Source organism: Orycteropus afer, unplaced genomic scaffold (assembly GCF_000298275.1).
Source record: "Orycteropus afer afer isolate SDZICR_OR568_19922 unplaced genomic scaffold, OryAfe1.0 scaffold00036, whole genome shotgun sequence".
Classification (NCBI taxonomy): Eukaryota; Metazoa; Chordata; class Mammalia; order Tubulidentata; family Orycteropodidae; genus Orycteropus; species Orycteropus afer.
In genome coordinates this window covers 16,943,028-16,970,474 of record NW_006921623.1, presented here as the reverse complement: position 1 = coordinate 16,970,474, position 27,447 = coordinate 16,943,028, and the positions used below count along the sequence as shown (strand labels likewise).

At 38.2% G+C, this 27,447-nt stretch overlaps 1 protein-coding gene across 1 annotated transcript in view; it reads left to right on the top strand.

Moving 5' to 3' along the window:
* Positions 1 to 27,447, top strand: part of DDX10 (DEAD-box helicase 10) — a 381,553-nt gene that overhangs the window by 50,915 nt on the left and 303,191 nt on the right. The window contains 3 exon segments of the mRNA XM_007936575.2: positions 17,991 to 18,092; positions 20,311 to 20,398; positions 23,407 to 23,495. Coding sequence (XP_007934766.2) covers positions 17,991 to 18,092; positions 20,311 to 20,398; positions 23,407 to 23,495 — 279 coding nt within the window.

The following is a 27,447-nucleotide window of genomic DNA, read 5'->3' as shown; positions in this document are numbered from 1 at the left end:
TGGCAAAGAATGCTGAAGGGTACCATGGACTGCCAAAAGAACTAACAGATCTGTCCTGGAGGAAGTGCAGCTGAGATGCTCCTTGGAAGTGAGGATGGCCAGACTTCGTCTCACCTACTTTGGTCATGTTGTCAGAGGGGACCTTTCCCTGGAGAAGGATGTCATGCTTGGTAAGGTGGAGGGTCGATGAAAGAAGGGAGGGCCTTCGACGAGATAGATTGACACGGTGGCAGTGACAGTGGGCTCAAGTATAGCAAGGATCATGGAGCTGGCGTGGGATCCAGCAGTGTTTTGTTCTGCTGTGCATGGGGTTGCTATGAGTCGGAAACAACTCCACAGCACCTAACAACAAAAACAATAAGTAAAGTGGGACATGGATAGAATAGCCATCTTGTTTTCTGTTTTATGCATAAGTGCATGGTGCGTCAGTGGTCTTTAACGTATGGGTACATAATTGATCGCTGTTTCATACTGAGATATCGAGAAGTCATTAGTGCTGTTTGGTGGAATGAATGTTTCTCCACTGATTTTTTTTTTTCTCCTCAGTAAATGTGTTGTTGTTATGGTTAGGTGCCATTGAGTTAGCTCTGACTCATAGTGACTTTGTGTACAGTAGAACAAAACACTGCCTGGTTGTGTGCCATCCTTACAATGCTTGCTGTATTTGAACTCATTGTTGCAGCCATTGTGTCAGTCCATCTTGTTGAGGATCTTCCTCTTTTGTGCTGACCCACTGAGCTTTAGCAAGCATGATATCCTTCTCCAGAGAATGGTCCCTTCTGACAACATGGTGGGATGAGGTCTGGCCATTCTCGCTTCCAAGAAACGTTCCAGCTGTACTTCTTCCAGGACAGATTTCTTTGTTCTTCTGGCAGTCCATGGTATTTTCAATATTCTTCGCCCACATTATAACTCAAAAGCATCAGCTATACTTCGGTGGTCCTTGTTCATTATTCAGCTTGGGTTAGGTACACCTTAGTCTTCAAAGTAACATCTTTGCTCTTCACCACTTCAAAGAAGTCTTTTGCAGTAGATTTTCCCAGTGCAATACAATGTCTGATTTCTTTACTGCTGCTTCCATATATTTTGATTATGGATCCAAGTAATACGAAATTTTTGACAACTTGAGTTTTTCCCCCATTTATTGTGATGCGGCTTATTGGTCCAGTTGTGAGGATTTTTGTTTTTTTAATGTCGAGGTATAATCCATACTGAAGATGATAGTCTTTGATCTTCATCAGTAAGTAAGTACTTAAAGTCCTCTTTACTTTCTTCAAGCAAGATTGTATCATCTGCATATCACAGGTTATTAATGAGTCTTTCTCCAGTCCTGGGGCCATGTTCTTCATATAGTCCAGCTTCTTGGATTATTTACTCAGCATACAGATTGAATAAATATGGGGAAAGGATACAGTCCCTTCCTGATACCATGCAGTATCCCCTTGTTTCTTCTTGATCTCTGTACAGGTTGCTCAAGAGCATAGTTAAGAATTTCCATTCTTCATGAAGTTATCCATAATTTGTTACGATCCACACAATTGAATGCCTTTGCATAATCAATAAAACACAGGTAAACATCTTTCTGGTATTCTCTGCTTTTAGCCAGGATCCATCTGACATCAGCAGTGATATCCCTTGTTCCACATTCTCTTCAGAATCCAGCTTGCATTTCTGGAAGTTCCCTGTCAGTATACTGCTGCAAACATTTTTGAATTATCTTCAGCAAAATTTTACTTGCTTGTGATACCGTTTGACAATTTCTACATTCTGTTGGATCACCTTTCTTTGGAATGAGCACAAATACAGATCTCTTCCAGTCAGTTGGCTAGGTAGCTGTCTTCCAAATTACTTGGCATAGATGAGTAAGTGCTTCCAGTGTTGTATCTGTTTGTTGAATCATTCTCAGTGAGTATTCTGTCAATTTTCAGACCCATGTATTTCGCTAATCCATTTAGTGCAGCTTGGACTTCTTTCAGTATCATTGGTTCTTGATCGCCATCTCCTGAATAGTTGAACATGGCCACTTCTTTTTTTGTATAGTGATTCTGTGTATTCTTTCCATCTTCTTTTGATGCTCCCTGCATTGTTCATTATTTTGCCCAGAGAATCCTTCATTGTTGCAACTTGAGGCTCATTAAATATGTAGTAGATATAAATTTGTGCACCCATATACACATTTGCATTTTGTGGTCCTATGTACCTCTGGATAGATAAGGTCAGATAGTGTCTTACTGGTGTATTGGTCTAGTTGCTTGCAGGGTTTTAGATGTGGCAGTGAGATAAACATGGAGATGACTGACTGATTCCTTTATAGAATGCATGTAGCAGTATTTTTTATTACTCTTCTTATGTTAAGGTTATTGGCTATCTTACAACATCAGAATAAGGTTCAAAAAGGAGAAGTATTTCAGGGTATTTTTTTCCTGAAGAAATTGCTGAAAATCTTATATAGTTGAACATACCATGGTGAACATTAAATTGGGTCTTAATGACTGGAGATGAAGAGTAGTTAGAACATATACAATCACGTTGATTATATATGAAGAGAGCAAATGTTAATTTAAAAAAATTGTTTTAATGCAATTTCTAATGTAATTGATTTTTCAAGTATAAGCCTATTTAACCATATATAACCAATTAAATATATTTTAAATTGACTGTTTAAATGTATATAGTCAGTTGGTGCAAAGGTTTAGAATATGTAATGTGTATTTTTTCTCTGGCAATTTAATAAAAAAAACCAACCAAATTGTAGTTTAAAAGTAGTCATTAATGGGCTTAGAGATAATTAGAAAGTTTCTAGGGCCGTGAGACTGGATAATTGAATGAAGTCTAAATTAAGTTTTGGAAATGAACTAAAATCTTGTGTATTATGCTATAATTAAAATCAGGTTGCCAGATAGTGTTTCATTTGTAACAACTATAATATATGAATTTAAAAAAATGAATTTACTGTTTTGTGGCAATATAGGTAAGGTTTGGGGAATCTGTTTTTTTTTTTTTTTTTCCTTTCTATTTTGGCTAAATGAGAATTAGGGTGATTTAGGTATTTATTGCCTTGAATTACTTTCTTTTACCTTTTTCACCTGTCTAAAATTCTTTTGATGAGTAGTAATTAAAAAAAAGAGTCCCTCTATTTTTCCTTAAGCATCCACACCCTTTAACAGAAGTATTTCCTTTAGAGACATGGGGAGTATGAGGTTAAGAGTTATTTTACCTCAAGCAGCTTGACCTTTGTTCCTGGCCCTTAGAGTGGTTGGACTACATTGGCCACACCTGAGGACTGGTATTAATGAGTAGGAGCTGGCTTGAGAGCCCACGTGGTATTCAGTAATAAGTGGGTTGACTGGCTGATAAAAGCCTGAAATACTGAAGCTTGAAGAAGCTACCTGAGGAAAGACAATACTTGAAGGAAATCTTTCTGGGGAAGGGTCGGGCCTTCCACTTCAGGGGTCTTTCCAAGCCTCGAGAAAGTGCCTTTTCATGTTGCTCCCGAGTTACTCTTGAGTTGTAACTTGTTGTTCCTACCTGTTCGTATCCTGAGTGTTACTTCCTGAGTTACATACTTTACCCCCTAATACACCTTATAATCATAAGTATAGTCCATAAATTCTTTGTGGCATTGCATCAGTTAGTAAACTAAGCAGAGAAATAGGAAGGTATGGACAGGAGGGCTAGTGTCACAGACAACGAAGAAGTTAGAGAGTGGAGATGAGATTGCCTATTTACAGCTTTGTGCTAATTCTTACCTGTGAAAATTACTCATTTAGGGAGAAAAACTCCTGACCTACTCTTGACCCCTTGGGTCCATTAGGAGAAGGATGGGAAGCTTCCTTTAACTGAGGCAAGGGATATGAATACAGTTTTATACAACTGTATCCTGTGGTACAGTCAACCATTTAAAAGGTCTTGCAGGTTTTGGTGCTCATGAAATGAAACTCTTACAGAATGTCTAAATGAAAACTGGGAGTGGAAAGTAGGCAAACATCAGATACTCCTAATATGTGTGTGTGTGTGTATGTGTATACACACATGTATATACATACAGTGTATTATATATAAAACTAATTTTATGCATATGAAGGAGCTCTGGTGGTGTAATGCCTAAGGCATTTGACTGCTAACCAGAAGGCTGGTGGTTCAAACCTACCAGCCACTCCTTGGGAGGAAGATGGGGCAATCTACTTCCATAGTGATACTTTCTCAGAAACCCAAGGAGGGGTCACTGTGAGTTGAATCTGACTCAGTGGCAGCGAGTTTGTTTTTTTTGTGTATATATAAATATATATGTATAATGTGTGTGTGTATATATATGTAAAATGGGAGCTTTGGTAGCATAGTACCTAAGGCACTTGACTGCTAACCCGAAGGTGGGCGGTTCAAACCCACCAGCCACTCCTCGGAAGGAAGGTTGGGCAATCCTACTTCCGTAGTGATACTGCCTCGGAAACCCAAGGAGGGGTCGCTATGAGTCGGGTCCGAGCAGGGCTCGCTATGAGTTGGGTCTGACTCGATGGTACATAACAACAACATATATAAAATGTGTGTATATATAATTGTGTGTGTGTGTATATATATATATATATATATACACACACACACACACACACACACGAGTCGGGTTTGACTCGACGGCACATAACAACAGCAACAACATATATATAAAACTCCCTCCCCATTCCCAAGTTGTTGTTGTTGTTGTTATGTGCCGTCGAGTTGGCCCTGACTTATAGTGACCCCTCCTTGGGTTTCCGAGGCAGTATCACTACGGAAGTAGGATTGCCCAACCTTCCTTCCGAGGAGTGGCTGGTGGGTTTGAACCGCCAGCCTTCTGGTTAGCAGTCAAGTGCTTTAGCCACTATGCTACCAGAGCTCCTCATTCCCAAGTAGTGGGAGGTAAAACATTTTCAGCAATATTTCAACTCAGTCTTAGTTGCTTTGTTGCATTTTGTGGATCTCAGATTTTATTTGTGATTTACTTAGCAGAATGTGAGTCCACTAGGCGGCAGCAGAGGCCATACCTTTGTATTATATACTCACTGGCAGCTCTTTAGATCTCAACGACAGCAAATACTAAGATGGAAACTGGTTTATAATTTCTAATGTTATAACTTGTGAAAAGTTCATGGTTGGTTTGTGGAAAATTCTTGTACTTTATGGAATAGCTAGTGCGGCAGGTTTTTTTTTTTTTTAATCTTTTTAAATTTGTTTATAAATTGAAGTAATACAAGTGAAAAGACAATTTTCATGAGCATTAACTTACTGAAGCTTACTGTGTATATCATAGATAAAAGATAGGAACAATTTTTGCTACTGAAAGTTCTTGTTTCTTTAGCTTGGTTTTGTGAAAGTCCTGTCTTCAGTTTCTCATAGGTAGAGACTAATGCTTGCTTATATAGCCTTCTGCCTTTGTCTTTTGGTAACTAGGATTTCAGGTGTTACTTTAAAAAGTAAACAGGTAGAATCAGTTCTTTATTTCTGATCTTGAAGTAGTAAGGAGGTGGGGTAGACGATGGCCTAATATAGCGATACTGATAGATAAGGAAACATATTTCTTTTCTTCTTTTGAAATTTTTAATTCTATACCATGGATTTAATTTCAGATCTCTTTTTTAGTGCATAGTTTGACACAAAACATATTATATTATTGGCCAAGCATACCTTTTTCCTTAGAAAATTAACTAAGAATTTACATTTATATAAATTACATAGCATGCATTTTTTTTTACATCAAAATATTCAGCAATTTTTTTTTTTGTAATAACTTTTTTGTCATCTGGTGAAAGCTTACAGAATATACATTGGTTTTCCATTTAATAATTCATAGACATCTTGTTTGGTGACATTGATTGCAATCCCTACAATGTAATAGCTCTCGTCCTGCTTCCTCCTTTACCGTTTCCATTAGTCCTTCATCCTTCTTTGCTGTTTCTTCCTCCCTTCTGACCTTTATGCCTGGGCACATGCTGCCCTTTTGATCTCATGGTTAGTTTGTCTAAGGGGGCTAGTATTTCTTAAGAGTCTACCATTTGCCAGACACTCCCCTCGTGCGTTCCTACTGTCTTTTTACAACACAGTGGGCAGAGTAATGCTTTTAAAATACTAGGCAGATCTTGTCATTCCTCTGATGGCTTCCCATTTCACTCAGAGTAAAAGCCAGTGACCTACTGGGCTCTATGCTATTCTTCACCCCCTGTCCCACTTCCTGTCATATGCCTCTTTTCTTCATGCTCCACACTGGTTTCCTTGTTGTTTCTCGTACACACTGACATGTTTTTGCCTCGAGACTTTTATATTAGCTGTTTTTCTGCAGGAGTGCTTTTTCCTTGTATCTACACGCTGTATCTCTCCTACCCTTCTACCAACCTCTTCTCCTTACCCTGCTCTTGTTTCCTTTTTTTCGTAGCACTTATCATCTTCGAATATACTAGAACATTTGCTTATTGTTTGTTTCTCTTTCTCATTAGACTGTAAGCTCCATGAAGACAAGGATATTTGTCTGTCTAGTTTACTGATGTACTCTTAAGTGCTTAGAATAGGGCCTATCATGTAATAGTATCTGGAGATGATACAAAGAATAAGATTTTTAAATTATTTTCCTGAATCAGAGATCTAACCCAATATATTAATTATTTATTTTTGTGTGAAAAATTACCCCAGAACTTCATTTTTAGATTTGACTGAGAGGAGATGATGGATCTGTTTCCAGGATTCTTGTTGTTGTTGTTGTTATGTGCCGTCGAGTTGGCCCTGACTCATAGCGACCCCTCCTTGGGTTTCCGAGGCGGTATCACTGCAGAAGTAGGATTGCCCAACCTTCCTTCCGAGGAGTGGCTGGTGGGTTTGAACCGCCAGCCTTCTGGTTAGCCGTCAAGTGCCTTGGGTACTATGCTACCAGGCTTACTCAAGTGCTTTTTTGCAGGATTCCTTTTGTTATTTATTGTTCACCAAAAGCTTCTCTGTTTGGTTCCATGTGGTCCTTTTCATAGGGGAACTCACCACATGGCAGCTCGCTTCACTAGATATGAGACGGTAAATGATTGTAAGATGGAAACCACCATGCCATTTGTGACCTAGTCTTGGAAGTCACACATTTTATCTGCATTATCCTAGTGATTACAAAGTCAGTTCTATTCCGTAACTATGGGAGTAACTACCCAAGAGTGTAAATACCAGGAAGCAGTGATTATTGAGAACCCTTTTACAAGCTGCTTACCATACCCAGTACCACACTTAGTACTAATAATTTCAAGGATAAAAGTGATTGTGAGGTATAAGTAAAGGAGGGAGAGTTCTGAGACCTCCATTATAGCTCCCCTAGATTCTATCTTGTCCATCTGGATATGCTATGGCCTACACCAACGTTGTTGTTGTTGTTATGTGCCGTCAAGTCGGACCTGACTCATAGCGACCCCTCCTTGGGTTTCTGAGGCAGTATCACTATGGAAGTAGATTGCCCCATCTTCCTTCCGAGGAGTGGCTGGTGGGTTTGAACCACCAGCCTTCTGGTTAGCAGTCAAGTGCTTTAGGCACTACGCTACCAGCGCTCCTTACACCAACATAGAGGTAAAGGTCTCTAAATGACATGTAGCATATCACTTAAACACTTGGGCCATTTGTATGTGCAGTTACATAGCACCAAGAGGCATCTCTTGAAGCCACATAGACTGTAAACAAACTTGGTACATCCTCTTAAAAGCATTTCATAGGAAAGGCCCTTAGGCCAGCAAATACTGTGTTTGTTTTCTAGGAGATCTGTCATTAGCATGTTTGCAAGGAAATTTGACCTTACTACTTCCCCCCCCCCCTTTCCTTTTCAGGGTATCTTCCACCCCAGTGTGCCACAGGGAAAAAATGGATTGACACCTAACCATTTACTTTCTAATATTCAATAAATATTTGTTGAGTGAATAAATGGGCAAATTTGTTTAGTCCTTAAAACAACCCTGTAAAGGAGATTTTCTTAATTAGGAAACTCTTTCTCAGTGATTGTACAGTAAATGTGTCCAAGATTACCCAGTTTAGTAGCTACTAGGGCTGGAATTTATATTCATATCCTCTGACTCTAAGCCCATGTTCTTGTCAGTGTTTTCAAATCTAGCTGTTTTTTTTTTTTTTTTTTCATTTAATATTTATTGTGATCTGGGTGAAAATTTACAGAGTAAATTATTTTTCATACAGCAGTTCATACACATTTTGTCTTATAACATTGACTGCATTTCCCCGCAGTGTAACAGCTCTCTCCCACTTCCTTCCCTTAGTTACCTCTTTGCTGTGTCCTTCCCTCCCATGCACTCCTGCCCACTGAGCTGTCTCCTTGTGCAAACACTGCCCTTTTGTTCTCCCATGATTAATCACTCCAAGTAGTGTATCTGCTTGATGTAAATGTTTACACCATATGCTTGTCTGTTGTTTGGCTGGAAGCCACAGGAGTGAGTTCAATTCCAGACCTGAAATGTAGCCAGGGGCCACAGTCTATGGGGTCTAACCAGACTCTATCAGGCCAGGAAACCTGGTCTTTTTTTTTAATGCAAATCTAGCTGTTTTTATTAATGAATTCTAGTGGTTGCTGCCACATATACAAGATTTCTAGAAGACATGAAAGCCAGGTACTTAGGGAGGGAAGGTAGATGTCTTTAATTAAATTTGCTGCAGTATGCATGTTCTTTGTCTGTTTGTTTGGAGGATGAGACACATAGCCTATAGTTTATCAGACAGAAGCCTTAAAAGTCAGGAATCTTAGATTTGAATTGGGCTATGTTTCCTAATAGCTGAGTAACTTTGGACCTCTCTAAATCTCATTTTCTTTAATCTTCTAAAATGGGATTAGTCACAACTGTCAGTTAAACAATGCTGGACAGTGAATAAGAAGACCTAAGAAGAGTTGATGCTTTCAAGTTATGGTGCTGGCAAAAAGTGCTGAAAGTACCATGGACTACCAGGCGAACTAACAAATCTGTCCTGGAAGAAACGTAGTTGGAATGCTCCTTGGAAGTGAGAATGGCCAGATTTTGTCTCACCTCTCCCTGGCGAAGGATATCATGCTGGGTAAAGTAGAGGGTCAGCAAAAAAGGGGAAGACCCTCAACGAGATGGATTCAATACAGTGGCTAGAACATTGGGCTCAGGTATAGCAAGAATTGTGAGGTTGGCGCAGGACTGGCAGTGTTTTCATTCTGTTGTACGTAGGGTCACTGTCAGTTGGAGCCAACTTGACGGCACCTAACAAAAATAACTGTCAGTTATTTTCTGAGTTTTCTTTTTGCTACTAATCGGTTAATTTTTTTTATTCTTTTCTGGATAAAGTTTAATGATTTCTACTCTTTCCCTGTGAACTCCATAAATCCTTGTCCTTAATCAGTTTGTTAGAAGCTTTCTGTATATTTAGCCAGCTTGGTTTCTTCCCATTTATTTTATGCTGAACTTCATTTGTCAAACTGTTGAACCTATCATGGTATCCTTGCTCATATTTCTGAGGTCTTAGACTGCAGATTACACTCTTTTTCCCAGAATGTATCTAAATCTGGCTTGTTCATTTTTAAATCTAGTGTGGAATCTTTAGAAATTATGTAAGTCAAAGATGCCTGTTTTCCTGTACAAGCTCTCCTTTGCACTTACATTGCACAGTAGGAACAGTTGGACTCTGGTACTTAGAAGAAGTAAAAAAAATATACAAATTTTTATTTTAAAAGTGTTAAATGAAGTAGAGGTAATGCAAAATATATAGGTTTTGAAAGCATGTAGAGGAAATTTTTTCACCTTTTTTAAAATAGGGAATTTATATCTTAAAGCAGTTTTAAGTTTATAGAAAAATTGTACAGAAAGTTCAGAGTTGCATATATTCGCTTTGTCCATTGGTATAGTTCTTACAATTGATGAACCACTATTGATAAATGCTGTTAACTAAAATCCATAGTTTACATGGGGTTCAGTTTGTATTGTACATTTCAAATACATACTGTCATGTGTCTACCATTATAGGATCATACAGAATATTTTCACTGTACTGAAAATGCCCCATGTTCCACCTGTTCATCCCTTCCCCTGAGCCCCTATCAACTACTGATTTTTTCATTCTCTCTTATTGTATCTAGAATGACACATAGTTGGAAGCATGCAGTGTAATTGGTTTATGCATTTAGCAGCATGCATTTAAAGTTCCTCCATGTCTTTTTGTGGCTTGATAGCTCATTTCTTTTTATCACTGAATGATACTCCATTGTATGGATGTACCACAGTTTGTTTATCCTTTACCTGTCGGAGGACACTTTGGCTGATTTTGCGGGATTCTGAATAAAGCTGTTACAGACATTCGTTTGCAAGTTTTCAAGTGGATAATACATTTTAATCTGAACTGGGTAAACTAGGAATGTGATTGCTTGATTATACGGTAAGCTTATGTTTAGCTTTGTAAGATACTACCAGATTGTCTTTTAAAGTGGCTATGCCATTTTGCAGTCCCATCAGCAATGAATGAGAGTTCATTTTACTTCACATCCTTGCCTGCATTTGGTGGTATTAGTGTTTTGGATGTTAGCCTTTCTAATAGGTATGTGTCATATGTCATTGTTTTTAATTTGTAATTCCCTAACTGAAGGAATTGGCGAAGAAGAAGGCTCCAGGAATTGATGGAATACCCATTGAGATGTTTCCATAAATGGATGCCCTGCTGGAAGCACTCACTCGGCTATGCCAAGAGATTTGTAAGACAGCTACCCGGACAACTGACTGGAAGAGATCCATATTTGTACCTATTCAAAAGAAATGTGATCCCACAGAATGTGGAAATTATTGAACAATACCAGTAATATCACTTGCAAGTAAAATTTTACTGAAGGTAATTCAAAAATCGTTACAGCAGTATGTTGACAGAGAGCTTCCAGAAATGCAAGCTGGATTCAGAAGAGGACATGGAACAAGGGATAGCACTGCTGATGTCAGATGGATCTTAGCTGAAAGCAAAGGGTACCAGAAAGATGTTTTACTGACTATCCAAAATAATTTGATTGTGTGGATCATAACAAATTGTGGGTAACATTGATAAGAATGGCAATTCCAGTACACTTGAATGTACTCATTAGGAACCTGTACATAGATCAGGAGGTTGTCATTTGAACAGAACAAGGGGATACTGCATGGTTCAAAATCAAGAAAGAAGTGTGTCAAAGTTGTATTTATTCAGTCTGTGTGCTGAGCAAATTATCCAAGAAGCTGGATTATACGAAGAAGAACGTGACATCAGGATTGGAGGAAGACTCATTAACAATCTGTGATATGCAGATGACACAACTTTGCTTGCTGAAAGTGAGGGTGATTTGAAGGACTTACTGATGAAGATTAAAGACTGCAGTCTGCAGTATGGATTACATCTCAATATAAAGAAAACAAAAATCCTCACAACTGGTCCAGTAAACAGCTTCACAGTGAATGGAGAAAAGATTGAAGTTGTCAAGGATTTCATATTATTTGGTTCTACAGTGAACACCAATGGAAGCATCAGGTAAGACAGACTACATCGGGCAAATCTTCTGCAAAAGACCTCTTTCAAGTGATGAAGAGCAAAGATGTTTCCTTGAAGACTAATGTGTGCCTAACTCAAGCTGTGGTATTTTCACTTGCCTCATAACATGTGAGAGCTAAACAATGAAAAAGGAAGATTGAAGAAGAGTTGATGCTTTTGAGTTGTGATGTTGGAGAAGAACGTTAAGAATACCATGGTCTGCTAAAAGGACTGACAAATCTGTCCTGGAAGAAGTGCAGCCAGAATGTTCCTTAGAAGTGAGAATGGCCAGACTTTGTCTTACCTACTTTGGTCATGTTGTCAGAAGGAACAGTTCCCTGGAGAAGGATATCATGCTTGGTAAAGTGGAGGGTCAACGAAGAAGGGGAAGGCCTTCAGCGAGATGGATAGACACAGTGGCTGCAACGATGAGCTCAAGGATTGTGAGGCTGGCAGAAGACCGGACAGTGTTTTGTTCGGCTGTGTATAGGGTCGCTATGAGTTGGAGACAACTCAACAGCACCTAACAACAACATTTGGCTTCTGTATATCTTCTTTGGTGAGGTGTCTGTGCATATCTTTTGTTCATTTTGTTAATTGGGTTATTTTCTTGTTGATTTCTTTCTGTATTTTGTTATTTTCACCCATTCTGTGGCTTATCTTTCATTTTTATAATAGGGTCTGTGGCAGAGCAGAAGTTTTAAACTTTAATGGTGTCCAAGTTAACAATTTTTTCTTTATAAATTGGGCTTTTGGTTTTGGATCTAAAAAGTCATTCCAAACCCAGTATCACCTAGATACTCTGTTATCTGCTAGAGGTTGTGTAGTTTTATATCTTACGTTTAGGTCTGTGATCCATTTTGAGTTAATTTTTGTGAAAAATATAAGTTTTATGTCTGGATTCTTTTTTTTTTTTGCATGCGGATGTCCTTACGTTCCAGAACTGTGTGTTGAAAAGACTGTCCTTTTTGCATCAAATTGCTTTTGCTCCTTTGTTAAAAATCAATTGGTGTTTGTGTGCACCTATTTCTGCAGTCTCTATTCCGTTCCAGTCATCTCTTTGTTTATTCCTTGATCAGTACCACGCTGTCTTAATCAGTGTAGCTTTATAGTAATCTTTGAAGTCAGATAGTGTCAGTCTTTTTACTTGTTTTTAATAACTTTTATTACGATAGTAATACTTAGTCTATATACAAGTTTTAGACAATAATGGCAAAGCAATTAAAATAAACCAAACCCACCACACATAAAATTTTTTTTGTGTGTGCATGTGTGTGTATTACTTTAAGTAAAAAATGAAGTTACTCTAAATACACTCTTCTGTATCCTGGTTTGTAACCTGAACAACCAGGCTGGGGGAATTGAGGGTGCCAGATTATCCTACTGTAATCGTTTGCAGCTATGAATGAGAAAAATTTAAGGGACAATTACAGGATTCACCTGACATGGAGTTTGTGTTGGAGGATCTGAATCTGAGTAGTTAAGTGTTAATGGTTCATGGGTAGAGAGGGTAAATTGTTGCCGGAATGACAGGGTGTTTTTTTCCCCTGCTAATGGCCATAGTTTGTTTCAAGGTTATTTCAGTAGAAGAATTAGCATGTGATCTGGTCTGGATCATGGATCTCCTATATTAGCTGCTAATACTAGTGAGATGTAGGATATGGACATAAACTTCTGATACCAGTTAAACAATCATCATCAATCTATTAAAGATCCTTGTTTGTGGAGAAATCCTGGTATGGCTGAAAAGCAATGGATTAGCAGTTGGACTTAATGGATTGAACTGTAGTCTCTGATACATAGTAGTAACCAGCTGGTTTTAGGACAGTTACTCGACCTCTCAGGAACCTTTATTATTTTTAAAAATTTGCTTTCTCTGTTACTTAAATGTTTTTAAGATAAGCAAATTAATGTAAAATAAAGTTCTTCATGAATTCTACAGAGCTTCATAAATCTACAGTGATACTAATACTGATGTGGAAATGATATTTTATTTTTCAGATGCAGAACTTTTTTTTTAATTAATTTTTTTAAAAAATTGTGATTTGTGTGAAAGTTTTCAGAGCAAATTCACGTTCTGTACAGCAGTTCACAAATACTTTGTCTCATGACATTGACTACAATTTACCACAGTGCAACAGCTCCCTTCCCACTTCATCCCAACAGTTACTTCTTCCCTGTGTCTGTCCCTCCATTTACTCCTGCCCCCTGAGCTGTTTCCCTGTGCGTAAACAGCCCTTCTATCTCCCATGATTGTTCTCTCCAAGGAGTGTATCTACCTCGGGTAAATGTTCAACTCATATACCTGTCTTTTGTTTGGCTGGAAGCCACAGGTATGGGTTCAATTCCAGACCTGAAGGGCAGCTAGGGGCCATAGTCTCAGTTCTCCCTCTCTATCCAGGATCTTCTACATAGATCCCTCTCTGAGTGGTTGATAGTGGTAGCAGGGCACCATCTAGTTCTTCTGGTCTCATAGTTGTATAAGCTGCGGATAGCATGGTGTACCAGTCGCTAGGACTAACCGTTTCCATGAATCTTTGGTTTTCTTTGTTCTTCTTAGCTCTGGATGAGGAGAGACCCATTGTTGCATCTAGATGGCTGCTTGCAGGCTTTTAAGATCCCAGTTGCTACTTGCCAAAGTAGGAGGTGGAACAATGTTTTGTGTAGTACGTTATGCCATTTGAGCTTGATGTCACCTGTGATTATGGTTCCAAGACCACAGGTTCAACTGCTCACTCCCTCTGGATAGCTGGCTGTGACCAAGAAGTAACTATAACTTTGTCCCTTGTCAGCTCTACTATACACCTGGGAATTCTTACAGAACATACAAATACGCTTGTAGAACCATTGTTGGCCAACCCTATACATGGTCTTGGGTACACTCCCTGCTGCATAGGCATACCTAATAGTTCAGCCTGTCCACCGTCTGTCTGCCCGTATACCCATGTTTGCCCTCACTGACAACGTACTGTATGTGCAAAAGGTTCATTTTTGTTGTCTCAATCTCCCATGTACCCTCTATATTTTCCTCTTCTTCAGTGCCACCATGTTGATCACTCACATTTGGAACATTGACCTTCTCTTCACCGAAATCAATACTTATCTCTACCTATCTAACAGTGTTCCCTTACCTTCCCTCCCACCCCTGGTAACCAACAAAGAAAATTTCCTTCCATAGATAAACCATTCCTTGACTTTTACAGTAATGGACTAATACAACATTTGTCCTTGTATGATTGACTGACTTCATTCAGCATAATGTCCTCCGAGTTCATCCACGTTATGTGGTGGTTTGCTTATTCTACGTTATTCTTCAGGGTTGCATAGTATTCCATTGTGTGTATGTACCGTAGTTTGGTTATCCATTCCTCAGTTGATAGACACATGGGTTGTTTCCATTTTTTGGCTATTGTAAGTAGTGCCGCAATGAACATGGGTGTGCATATGTCTGTTCTTGTCATGGCTCTCACTTCTTTAGGATATATACCTAGTAGTGGAGTGGCTGGGTTAAATGGTATTTCTAATTCCACCTTTTTAAGGAATCACCATTCTGCTTTCCACAGTGGTTGTCAGATGCAGAACTTTTTAACATGATGCCTGGAATGTCTTTTGAAACAATCTCTCTAAATAAATAGAGGGTTTGTTTTTTTTTTTTTAATTGTGATTTGGGTGACAATTTACAGAGCAAATTCACTTTCCATACAGCAGTTCACATATGCCTGTCTTTTGTTTGGATGGAAGCCACAGGTGTGGGTTCAGTTCCAGACCTGAATGGCAGCTAGGGGCCATAGTCTTAGTGGTTCCACCAGGCTCTGTCAGACCAGCAAACCTGGTCCTCCTCCTTTTCCCCCCGCCCCCCAAATGATTTTGAGTTTTGTTCCACATTGTTCTCCCTCTCTGTCCAGGATCTCCTACATAGATCCCCCTCCAAGTGGTTGACAGTGATAGCTGGTCACCATGTAGTTCTTCTGCAAAGTTTTAGGTGTTGGTGTGTGGGAGATAATATGTGCTTTACTTTGTAAAAGTAAGAGATGTGTATAGTGGAAAATAGGTAAAATAGCCAGTGATCCTTGTTTTAATAAATACTTGTGGGATTTGATTTTGGATATCCTTGTCCTCACTTTCCCTTTTTTTTTCTTTGAAATTTAATTGTTGCTGTATGTCTTAACCTTTTCTAACCTTTTGTATATATTCAGTTAGCTGTAGTTCTAAAAGGGTTAGGTATAGCCTGTATGTGACTTTAACCCTGATTCATTCTGGGTACATAAAAGAGTAATTCAGATAGATGTAGGTTATTTCTGCTTAGGAGTTAGTTGGAAGGTCAGAATTCATTCAGTGAGTCCTTTTTTTGATCTTTTACACTTTTGCCACAGTTTGTGCCCTATATAGACTTTTATTTATTTTATTTTGCTGCCTGAATTTGGATATAGAATACTTAAAGTGTGGATGATTGTTCAACCTACTGCTCTTTCTCTTTCCTGGTTGTTCTTCTTTGGGCCCCACATGATAAGCCTTTTCACTTTAAAAGGTCAACTCCCTTCATTTCAAGAGCCTAGTAGCTTCTTTGAGAGTATTTTGTGGTAAGTGCAGTAGTGCCGCAATGTCTGTTGGTTTGCGGAAGGAGGCAGTATTAACTGATACCTTATATCTCTTTTCTTAACTTATCATTGGTGAAGTTTTTGGGCTTCAGAGTTGCATGTCTTTCAGATATCTTGTCTTTGGCTATTACCTCATCACTTTATATACTTTGTATACTACTGGTGGTTTAGTCTAACACTACTTAGGGAATATTTTCAACAAAAAGGGAATGCTTCAGGATTGTATCCTTTCCCCATATTTACTCAGTCTATATGCTGGGCAAATAATCTGAGAAGCTGGACTTTATGAAGAAGAACATAGCATCAAGATTGAAAGAAGAATCATTAACAACCTTTGATAAGCTGACAACACAACTTTGCTTGCTGAAAATGAGGATGACTTGAAGCACTTACTGATGAAGATCGAAGAATACAGTCTGCAATATGGATTACATCTCAGTATAAAGAAAACAAAAATTCTTACAACTGGACCTATAAGGAGCATCACAATAAATGGAGAAAAGATTGAAGTTGTCAGGGACTACACATTGCTTGGTTCTACAATCAGTGCCAATAGAAGCAGCAATTAGGACGTCAGAGGACCTATAGCACTGGGCAAATCGGCTGCAGAGGACCTCTTTCAAGTGCTGAGGAGCAAAGTTGTCTTCTTGACCCAAGCCATGATATTTTTAATTTTCAGTCACCTCATATGCATATGAGAGCTGGACAATGGATAAGGAAGACCGAAGAAGAATTGATGCTTTTGAGTTGTGCAAGTACCATGGACTGCTAAAAGAACTAACAAATCTGCCCTGGAGGAAGTGCAGCTGGAATACTCCTTGGCAGCGAGAATGGCCAGACTTTGTCTTACCTACTTTGGTCATGTTATCAGAAGGGACCATTCCCTGAAGAAGGATGTCATGTAAGATGGAAGGTCGACGAAAGAGGGGAAGGCCCTCAATGAGATGGGTTAACAAAGGGGCTTTGGCGAGGGGCTCAAGTATAGCAAGGATCATGGAGCTGGCGCGGGACTGGGTGGTGTTTTTTCTGCTGTGCATTGGGTCACTATGAGTTGGAGATGACTCGATGGCACCTAAGAACAACAGTGTTTATTAAATGACTCATTTTATTACAGTCCTCTACTGTCTTGAGTGAGAAACTAATCTCTTGCAATAAATAGAGAAATGTGTACTCAAAAAAAAAAAAAAGCCCCAAACTTAGTGCCTTCAAATCGGTTTTGACTCAGCGAACCCAATTGGGTTTTCCAGGCTGTAAATCTTTATGGAAGCAGACTGTCTCATCTTCTTTCACAAAGCGACTGGTGGGTTCAAACCACTGATCTTTTGCTTAGCAGCCAAATTCCTTAACTATTGCACCAGTAGAGCTCCTGTGTAAGAATTGCTTTTTTTTAAAAAATATTTGTTCCTTAGGATATATTCTGTGGCACAGCCTAAGAGTCACTAGGAATTATAACTATTGTTGTTAGTTGCCATTAATTCCAATTCAGGGCAACTTTACTAGTGATGAAAATTTGAAATAAATTACTCAGAGCCCTAGTATTTTGTTGTCATAGAAGAGTTAAAGAAAACGGCATTTCTAAAAGTCCTGGTGGTATGGTGGTTAAGTATTTGGCTGTTAGACAGAAGTTTGGCAGTTCAAATCCACCAGCTGCTCTGCAGGAGAAATAGGTGGCAGGCTGCTTTGGTAAAGATTTACAGCCTTGGAAGACCTATGGGGCGGTTCTATTTTGTTCTATCGGATTGCTGAGTCAGAATTGATTCAATAGCTGTGGGTTTGGGTTTGTGTTCCTAATATTTACTAATTAGGCGAACTTGCTTTCTTATTACTATTCATCAAACTGTGCAGTTTAAAATTCAGATTGCATTGATCTGGAAACAATTTTGTTTCTTTTAGGTACAAAGAAGATGGTGAAGCTTTATTAATTTTACTTCCCTCAGAAGAAAAAGGAATGGTGCAGCAGCTTCTGCAGAAGAAAGTGCCTGTGAAGGAAATTAAGTAAGAACTCTTTATGAGGAAAATGAGGACATGGAATTACTATGTTTAATTATGTGTATTTAATGCTTTCTTCCCCTTAAATCTATTGTCTATTTTTTGACTATTATGTTAAACAACTTTTTTAGAAGACTGTTAGTGGAGAAAATAAGAGATGAAAACTGTAAAATTGTAAAATTTCAGGAACCATTGATAATTGGAAGGATAAAACATTTTGGACAAAATTTCTTTTAGGATTGCGTGTCCATTTCCAAGGATTATGGTCCCTGTTAGGATGTATAAATTGAACATCAATGCAGTTACTTAGAATCTCACTTATATTGGGGCCTTTAAATACATTGGCTTGATTTGCTTCAGAGTATTGTAGAGGGAGTTGTGGTGAGATTGGAAGAGGAGTGGGTAAGGGTGGTAGATGAAATGGGATTGGCCATGTGTTGATAATTATTGAAGCAGAGTGAATATTTTCTACTTTTGTGTATTTTGAAATTTCATGTAATAAAATTACCCACCCCCATCACTGTGACATTTTAGGAACAAGGTATTTTAGTCTGAAATCAGGGTAACAAGGGTGATTGCTTTTGTGAAACATAGTAGCTTGTAAGGATTTCATTCTTTCCTCTAGTTTCCCTGGGAGGCATTAAATTAAGGTAACATCTCTGTTACATTATGGCTATTTTCTAGACAAAGCACTATTTATATCCTTTAGCCTCTTATTTATTATTTGAAACTGATTTTGTGAAATTTGACTGGACATGGTAATAGTTACAAAATGACATTACTTTTCATTTATTTGGTTTCATTGAGTACATCATTCTGAGGAAGCTATTTTTCGTCTTTATAGCCTTGACAAGCAAGCAAGGCACTGCCCTCGAGTCGGACCCGACTCATAGCGACCCCTCCTTTGGTTTCTGAGGCGGTATCACATGGAAGCAGATTGCCTAACCTTCCTTCTGAGGAGTGGCTGGTGGGTTTGAACCGCCATCCTTCTGGTTAGCAGTCAAAAGCCTTAGGCACTAGGCCACCAGAGCTCCCTTTATAGCCTTAGGAAGTACAAAAAGGCATGGGGGTGGCATCCTCTGGCATCCTCTAACTTCAGGAGGGGGAGAGAGAGAGGAATCAATATCAGCAGCTCAAAGCTGATTCACATGAGGTGAAATTCAGACATGCTGCCACCCTCCCACCTTTTAACCTTTTAACACTAACTGTCCTTCCCACAGCACTCAGTAGTTCTCTGCTGGGTTCAGTAATTCGTTGCCATGGTCTTACAGAACTCCCAGACAAAACTCATGATTATGGGGTTTATTAGGGAAGCAACAGGTTACAGTTCAATTTCCAGAATGCTCAGGGTACATTTCTTTGGTCAGGATAGCTTCCTTCCCACCATGCCCTTGGTCCTCTTTGGCCTTTGGCCTGGCCTTCCCCCTGCTTGGATAGGTTACATAGCTCTTTTAGTTCTGCCAGTAGATGCACCTAGGTAAGTTCCACTCTGCCAGCAAACCTTTTGCCCAAAGGTGTTAAACTTTCTACTCTGTGGGCTAGCAAGTCTTGTGTTGGTCTCTTGGTTCTATTGCTACTACTGCTGCCATCTCTCTGCCATCCCTTTGCCATCGTCTCAGCGCAGGCATCTTGGGTCCAAGGACATGCTCCGCTCTTGGCTCTTCTCTGTCTCGATGGTAGTGAGATCCCCCATTTTTGCCACTGGATGGCTCATCTTAAGTCTAGCAAAATGGCAAAACTGACCAATCCTCACTATAGGGTTCTATATACCTTATTTGCACAATCCCACCCTTATAAGGATGCCATATACCTTATTTACATTACTAATAAGCTATCCAGTCCCCTTGGTAGACCACAGACACCTTCCATTTGCATAGTTCCACCCAGTAATATGGTGGGAGTTGCAAAGACTATAGCTAGCAGAGCAATACCAAGTCACAGGAAATGACTAATGCTAATTGCAGTGTTTAGCTCAAGTATCTTTCACTCAGTATAGTGTGTTTCTTCATGTTTCTCCATCCATTTCTTTTGAACTGTTTTGTTCATAAGATGCAAGAGAGTCAAATTTATGTCCAGAGTATTTTCAGTATAATCTGGTTCATAAATGAAAAATAATGCTGTACATTTAAAAATAATACTGTGGAAAATAGAAATGCTGTGTACTATCTGCAGTTCTAAAATTGGAATGTTTTAGTTTAACCTTTATCTTCTTTTTCTTACAAAGAATTAATCCAGAAAAACTTATAGACGTCCAGAAAAAATTGGAATCATTTTTAGCCCAAGATCAAGATTTAAAAGAAAGAGCACAAAGAGTAAGTTCTTTTTGAATTGGATACCTTCCTTGCGGTGGAGCACATAATAAAGTTAAAGTCCATCTTTTCTGCTGTTTCTAAGTTTCTGGTTATGCTTCAGATAATCAAATAGTATAAAGTTCTGACAGACACGTTTAGCTTGTTGTTGTTATGCGCTGTGGAGTCAGACCCAACTCACAGCGGACCCCTCCTTGGGTTTCTGAGGCAGTAGCGCTACTGAAGTAGATTGCCCAACCTTCCTTCCGAGGAGTTATCAGTCAAGTGCCTTAGGCACTATGCTACCAGAGCTCCCATGTTAGCTTATTCTTCAAATTTCCTAAAAATACATATTTGCTAGAGTAAACTGGGAGAATCTGTATTCTTATCTGTAATCTTGTCAGAGACAGAAAATTGTATTAAAGGTGATTTTTAGATGTACAGTGGTCTGGCTTTTTAACTTCAGTGAAGTTACCAACTTTTTATCTCTTCATTGACATTCATGCAATTCTGAGTGTAGTTTCTTGACCATAGGGTTAATATTTTTCTGTCTTAGGTTAAATTTCTAGAAAGCATAGAAGTTTTTCTCATTGTTAGTAATGAGGTTTCTATCTTTAAATATGACTTATTGTCTCAGATTTCTTTCTTGGACTTAGAAGTTCTCTCAGTAAGCAAATGTGAAGACGTGTTAAAAAGTTAAATTTACTTTTTTAGTTCTTAGGCTGTTCAGAAGTCAGTTCTTTGGAAAAAGATTATTTAAAATTATTTTGCATTGTGTTTACAGCTGTCTAGTCTTTGAATCAATTAATATTTGAGTCCCTATTTGAAGCTCTTCACTTTTATCACTCATGTATTGCCTTATATTGTTATGAAATCTTTGCATCTCCTGTAACACATCATTAATAAGGTACAGAATAGGAATTTAGAGGTTGGATTCTATTTCATCAGGTAAATGAAAGGGGAGGAAGAAAATAAAGAGGCAAGATGAAAAGGGCATCCTAAGTAGATGGAACAGCCTGAGCAGAGAAACAGTCAACAGTCAGGGTTTTATGTTACAGTTTTGAAACTGGTATTCTCAGCAGAGAAGTGAGATTTTATAATTTTTGCTAACTAATTATATATTTTACCAGATTATCATCGCTAGAAATAACATTAATGATGAAGATAAAATCTGAGTATGTATGGTGTGCTAGGCCCTGTCCTATCATAACAGTATTACATGACTGTTTTACACGTGTTGTATTATTTTATCCTCACAGTAATTTCTGCAGCAGGTGTTACTGTTTTACAGAGGTGTTATCTCTGAGGCAGGTGTTACTGCTTTACAGAGGAGTAAATGGTAGTTTGAAACCAAAAAAGATAAAACCTGTCCAAGTCAGTAGTCATTAAGGAGCAGACTTGAGATTCAGATCTAAGTTCGACTTTTCTGAGAATTACCATGCTACATCAGGAGAAATTAATTCCGAAATACAACCGAACAATCAAGACAAAAATGATGAACTGTGCAAACAAAGTTGGACTTATATATGCTTTCTTCCCCTAAAACCCAATGAAAAGGGCCTTTAAACAAATAGGTTTTTTTAAAACTATATATATATATTTTGTACATGCTTTTATCAGTATGTGCATGTCTTTTCTACGAAACATATTTCACGTAGGAGTTAGATTTTATTTTAGAAGTTTGGAAATTGAAGATTTTAAAGAAATACATGAATTCTGATGTGTCATGATTTACCACACACCTAGGAGGTCATTCAGTCATAAATCAGGAAATATGAAACATTGGAAGGACGTTGTTTCATTGGTTTGTGCATATAGCAGATGAGCTTTCCAGAACAAAGATTGTAGGATAGCACATTGAAATAAATGATATGATATATTGGGTGTCACACATGGTTTAGCAGGATGGCTAACTGTATTGCCAGCAGCAGCAGCAAGCTATCTAGTTTCATAGAAGTGACTTTCTAGCTTTTGATTATAATCTGGATAGAACAAAAGCAATAAGCAACTGGGGTGATTTCATGTGGACAATTGTAGGGGAGAAAGATTTATCCTTGAAGAGCTGGTGCTATTTGTTGTTTTTTGTGCTTTATTGATATAGAAAGTAGTCTGAAGAGCAGTTGAGTGTAAGGGATAAGTATAAATCTGGAGAGAATGTGAGGGTTAGTAAATATGGAAATGAGAATTATATATACTTTATAAAAATTAATTTAAAAATCATTATATATGTTGCATCATTGTTATCTGTCCATTTATAAACTGATAAAAGGTCAGGATGACATACTTGTTTTTTAGTATATGTAGCTCTGATATTACAGATAGGTTTGTTGTATTTTTAAACATTTAGATTCAGATAGAACAAACATGGCAAGTTGATGAATTTCTAGAAATTGTAATAAAATAGGAAAAGCTTTAAAAATGAACTTATTCCTGTCATGTTTTTATTAAGCCTCATTTAATTAATAAGTAAAGTTTGTTGGAAAACTTAAGCTCTATTATAGTAATAATTTTTATCAATAATAAGTAAAATTTGTTGGTATTTATTATATTCCAGAGGGTGTGCTAGGTATTCTACATGCATTTTCTCATTTAATTCTCATAATACTTTATGGAGGAGGTGGTATTACTAGCACAGATTTGTAGATGAGGAAAATTAATTTAGGGAAGCAAGAAACTTGCTTAGTTAGTAAGATGTAGAGGTCAGAATACATCCCAAATTGTATTATTCCAAACTGTTTTTTTTTTTTCCATTGTTCATAATTGCAACTGCATGAAACCAATAACTTCTAGAATAGCTTTTAGGGAAGGTGGTACTCTGTTGGCTAGATGGAGCCACAGTTTAGTCTTTCCTAATGCTACAGATACAAAAGTTAGTCTTGCTGTCATTTTTTGAAAATTATTTTGGAGATAGGTCAAAATATTTTGTGACTGTATTCATTGCTAATGAATACCCCTTTGGTTAACTTTTTTTTTTAATGCTTTAATTTTCTATTCTTATGGCATATCATACATTTAAAACTTTTATTTTGTAGTGTTTTGTCTCCTACATACGTTCAGTATATCTCATGAAGGATAAAGAAGTATTTGACGTGAACAAGTTGCCTTTACCTGAATATGCCCTGTAAGTATTCATTGTATAGTTATAATTGAAAATACTTAATGTCAGAAGGAATTTGTTTCAAACTGGGTTCTCCTAGAGTCCTAATTTAAAGTAGTCACCAACATTTACCTTAAAAGAATCTGTTAAAGATCTACAGAGAAAAAGATTCTATAACTTTGTAGAAAACTAATTGAGTATTTAGTTCTTGTTGTCAGAAAGAAGTTTTTTATTTATAAATATAAATTCCTTAAAGTTACTTAGGCATTTGCTTATAGTTTGATCTTAAAGGAGATGGAAAGCAACTGATGAATATTCTTAGAAATCTTTAAATGTCTGTCTGCTCTTTGTAGTTCTTTCTTGTTCTCTGAAACACTGGATTTCCCAGGACATTTTGTGGATGCATGTATCTTCACCAGTTCTTCTCATATTTTAGATTGGGACTCCCACACTGCTTCTTGCCTGAATATTCTGTCTTGTGGTTTCTTCCTCAGAGTTACTGTGGCAAGATGTTCTTGTTTAGTAATGGAGGTTACTGTTGTATAAAATGGAATTATTGGTCTTGTTTTGGTCTCACATCTAAGGAAGGTTTTTTTTAAAAAAAAAAAAAACAAAAAATAACTTTCAGATACGAAGGAGGAGTGTTCATTTTTCAGTGGGATTCAATCTGTGGGGGAAAGCATTGACAACATCCTATAGATGTGCCCTTAAGGTTAATCATACTTTGAATGTCAGCATGCAGTTTCTCAAGCTTTGAGGAAAGTCATGCTTACAGGTAAATTTCTGCATTCTAGGAATTTGAGTCTCTACCTTTAACTTTTCCTTAACAAAATCTTAAATCTGTATCAGCTGTTGTTTTCCATTTTCTAGGTTAGATTGTAAGTTTAATATAACACGTAATTTATCACTTATAAAATTTTAAAACCTTTTAAATAACACAGTAAGGCCACTGACTTTCCAATTAGGTAATAGATGGAAAATTATACACCATGGATAACACTTGATCATTTATATACCGTCTGTAGTTTCACCGTTTCTGAATATGATCAGTGGTTTAGATCATTACCTCATATTTTGTATTCCATGTGAAGTTTTCTGATGGAATTGGCTGGGATATAAGAAAGCATGGCAGGTGTTGGTCTTGTACATGTCAGGGCCATATTTAGGGATATTTTGTTGCAGCTATGAGTCAGAATTGACTCAATGTGAGTGGATTTGATTATTTTGATTTTGTTGCCGCATACTTCAGGAAGTTTCAGTACTTACAGTTGAAACCGTTGCTGGAGATACTTAGAGAAGAAAATTAAGTCCTAAGCCTAATTTGTTGATACAATTTAATGTTTTCAGTTATTTTTTATGGCTGTTTAGATGTGCAATTTCTTTGAGATGTATGATTTCCTTTAGAAGCCTTTGATTCCTAACATGGTGCTGTACAAGTAGGCTATAATAAAGGTTTTAAAAAGTATTCTACTAAAAACACATATTGAGTGCATATCCTGTACAGGGCATTATGCTAGATGTTAAAATTATAGATGTATATTATATACTTCTTATCTTAAAGGAGCTCAAAGTTTTACCAAAAAAAGAATTAAAAAATAAAGTTTTACTAAAATAGCTGAGAAAGGTATATAAATATAATTATAATACACTGAGATCAATGTGTTGGGTTCATGTTAGTGATCGTAATCATTAAGCACCGAAACAGTAATAATGATGACCTCCAGTGGTCAGTCAATAAAACAAAACCTGTTGGCATTGAATTGATTCTGACTCATAGTGACTGTAGGACAGAGTAGAACTGTTCCATAGTGTTTCTGAGGTTGTAATCTTTATGGAAGCAAATTGCCACATCTTTCTACTGTAGAGTAGCTGGTGGGTTTGAACTGCTGACTTTTTGGTTAGCAGCAAAACTCTTAACAAGTGCCTTCAGGGCTTCTTAAATGCCCAGTAGTTGTTATTTATGTGCGAGGCACTATTTTAAGTTCATTACTTTTTTTTTTTTTTTTAAATTGTGATTTGGGTGAATATTTACACAGCAAATTCACTTTCCATATAGCAGTTCACATACATTTTGCTCATGATATCGACTATAATTTACCACAGTGGAACAGCTCCCCTCCCACTTACCTCCCCATAGTTACCTCTTCCCTGTGTCCATCCCTCCATGTACTCTTGCCCCCTGAACTGTCTCCCTGTGCATAAACAGCCCTTCTTTCTCCCATGATTTTTCTCTCCAAGGAGTATATGTACCTCAGGTAAATGTTCACCTCATATGCCTTTCTTTTGTTTGGCTGGAAGCCATAGGTGTGGGTTCAATTCCAGACCTGAAGGGCAGCTAGGGGCTATAGTCTCAGGGGTTCTACCAAGCTCTATCAGACCAGGGAACCTGGTCCCCCTCTTTTTCCGAATGATTTTGAGTTTTGTTCCACATTGTTCTCCTACTCTATCCAGGATGTCCTACACAGATCCCCCTCCGAGTGGTTGACAGTGGTAGCCAAGCATCATCTAGCTCTTCTGGTCTCATAGTCATATAGGCCGAGGATTGCATGGTGTACCAGTCACTAGGACTAATTGTTTCCATGAATATTTGGTTTTCTTCATTTCTTCTTTGCTCTGGACGAGGAGAGACCCATCATTGCATCTAGATGGCCGCTTGCAAGCTTTTAAGATCTCAGTCGCTACTCGCCAAAGTAGGAGGTAGAACAATATTTTGTGTAGTATGTTATGCCAACTGAGCTTGATGTCCCTTGTGACTGTGGTCCCGAGCCCACAGGTTCAACTACTTGGTTGGGTAGCTGGCTGTGACCAAGCAGTGACTACAGCCTTGTTTCTTGTCAGGTCTGCTATACACCTGGGAATTCAGATCATACAAATACACTTATAGGACCATTGTCTGCCAACCCTATATATGGTCTTGGGTACACTCCCCGCTTCATAGACATACCTGATAGTTCAGCCTCTCTACCCATCTAGCCACCCATATACCCATATTTGCCTTCACTGACAATGCAGTACTGTATGTGCAAAAGAATTCATCTTTGTTGTCTCTATCGCCCATGTACCTCTCTGTCTTCCTCTTTCTCAATGCCACCATGTTGATCACTCAAATTTGGTACATTGTTGTTCTCTTCGCCCAAATTAATACTTACCTCTACCTATCTAACAGTGTTCCCTCTCCTTCCCTCCCACCCCTGGTAACTAACAAAGAAAATTTCCTTCCATAGATAAACCTTCCTTGACTTTTACAGTAATGGACTAATACAATATTTGCCCTTCAGTGATTGACTTATTTCACTCAGCATAATGTCCTCCAAGTTCATCCACATTTTGCGGTTGCTTGAACAATTTCTCTCAGAAAGATCAGTGCAAGGCCAGTCGCCATGAGGCGGAGATTAAAGATATCCCAAATGTCCAAACTACCGTGCCACTCCATCATTTCAGACATTAACTCCTCCTCCTCCTCTCAGTAATTTCCCCCATCTTAGGGTTCTGTATTTTGCTGTAACACCTCACAGAACTCATGGACACCCAAGAGATCGTCTCACGTAGTAGTGGTGGAGGCTGGCAGGGTAGCGATTCCCAGCACTGTGAGTGGGTCTGGAGGATCCTCCCAATTCTTGGGATTTGATGAACCTCTATCAGCAGATCAGATGATGGCTGCTGTCCCAAATCCAGGGGTGAGATGAGGATGAGCCAAAACACAAAACCAGAACAAGAGGAGAGCAAACCTTCCCAGGAAATTCGTAGGTATACCCTCAGGGAAGCTAAGGGTGGTGATTTGAATTGTACTCTCCAGCAAGGCAGGACTCAAGATACATTCCACCTGTGTTGCTCCAACAGCAATAACCTAAGTGGATGGCTTTAACAATCAGCAGCTCAAGGCAAATCACAGAGCCAATTGCCATTCATTATAGGGACCAATTATTGTCAGCTGCCCAGCCAAGTTGATACCTGACATTAACTACCACACCACCCC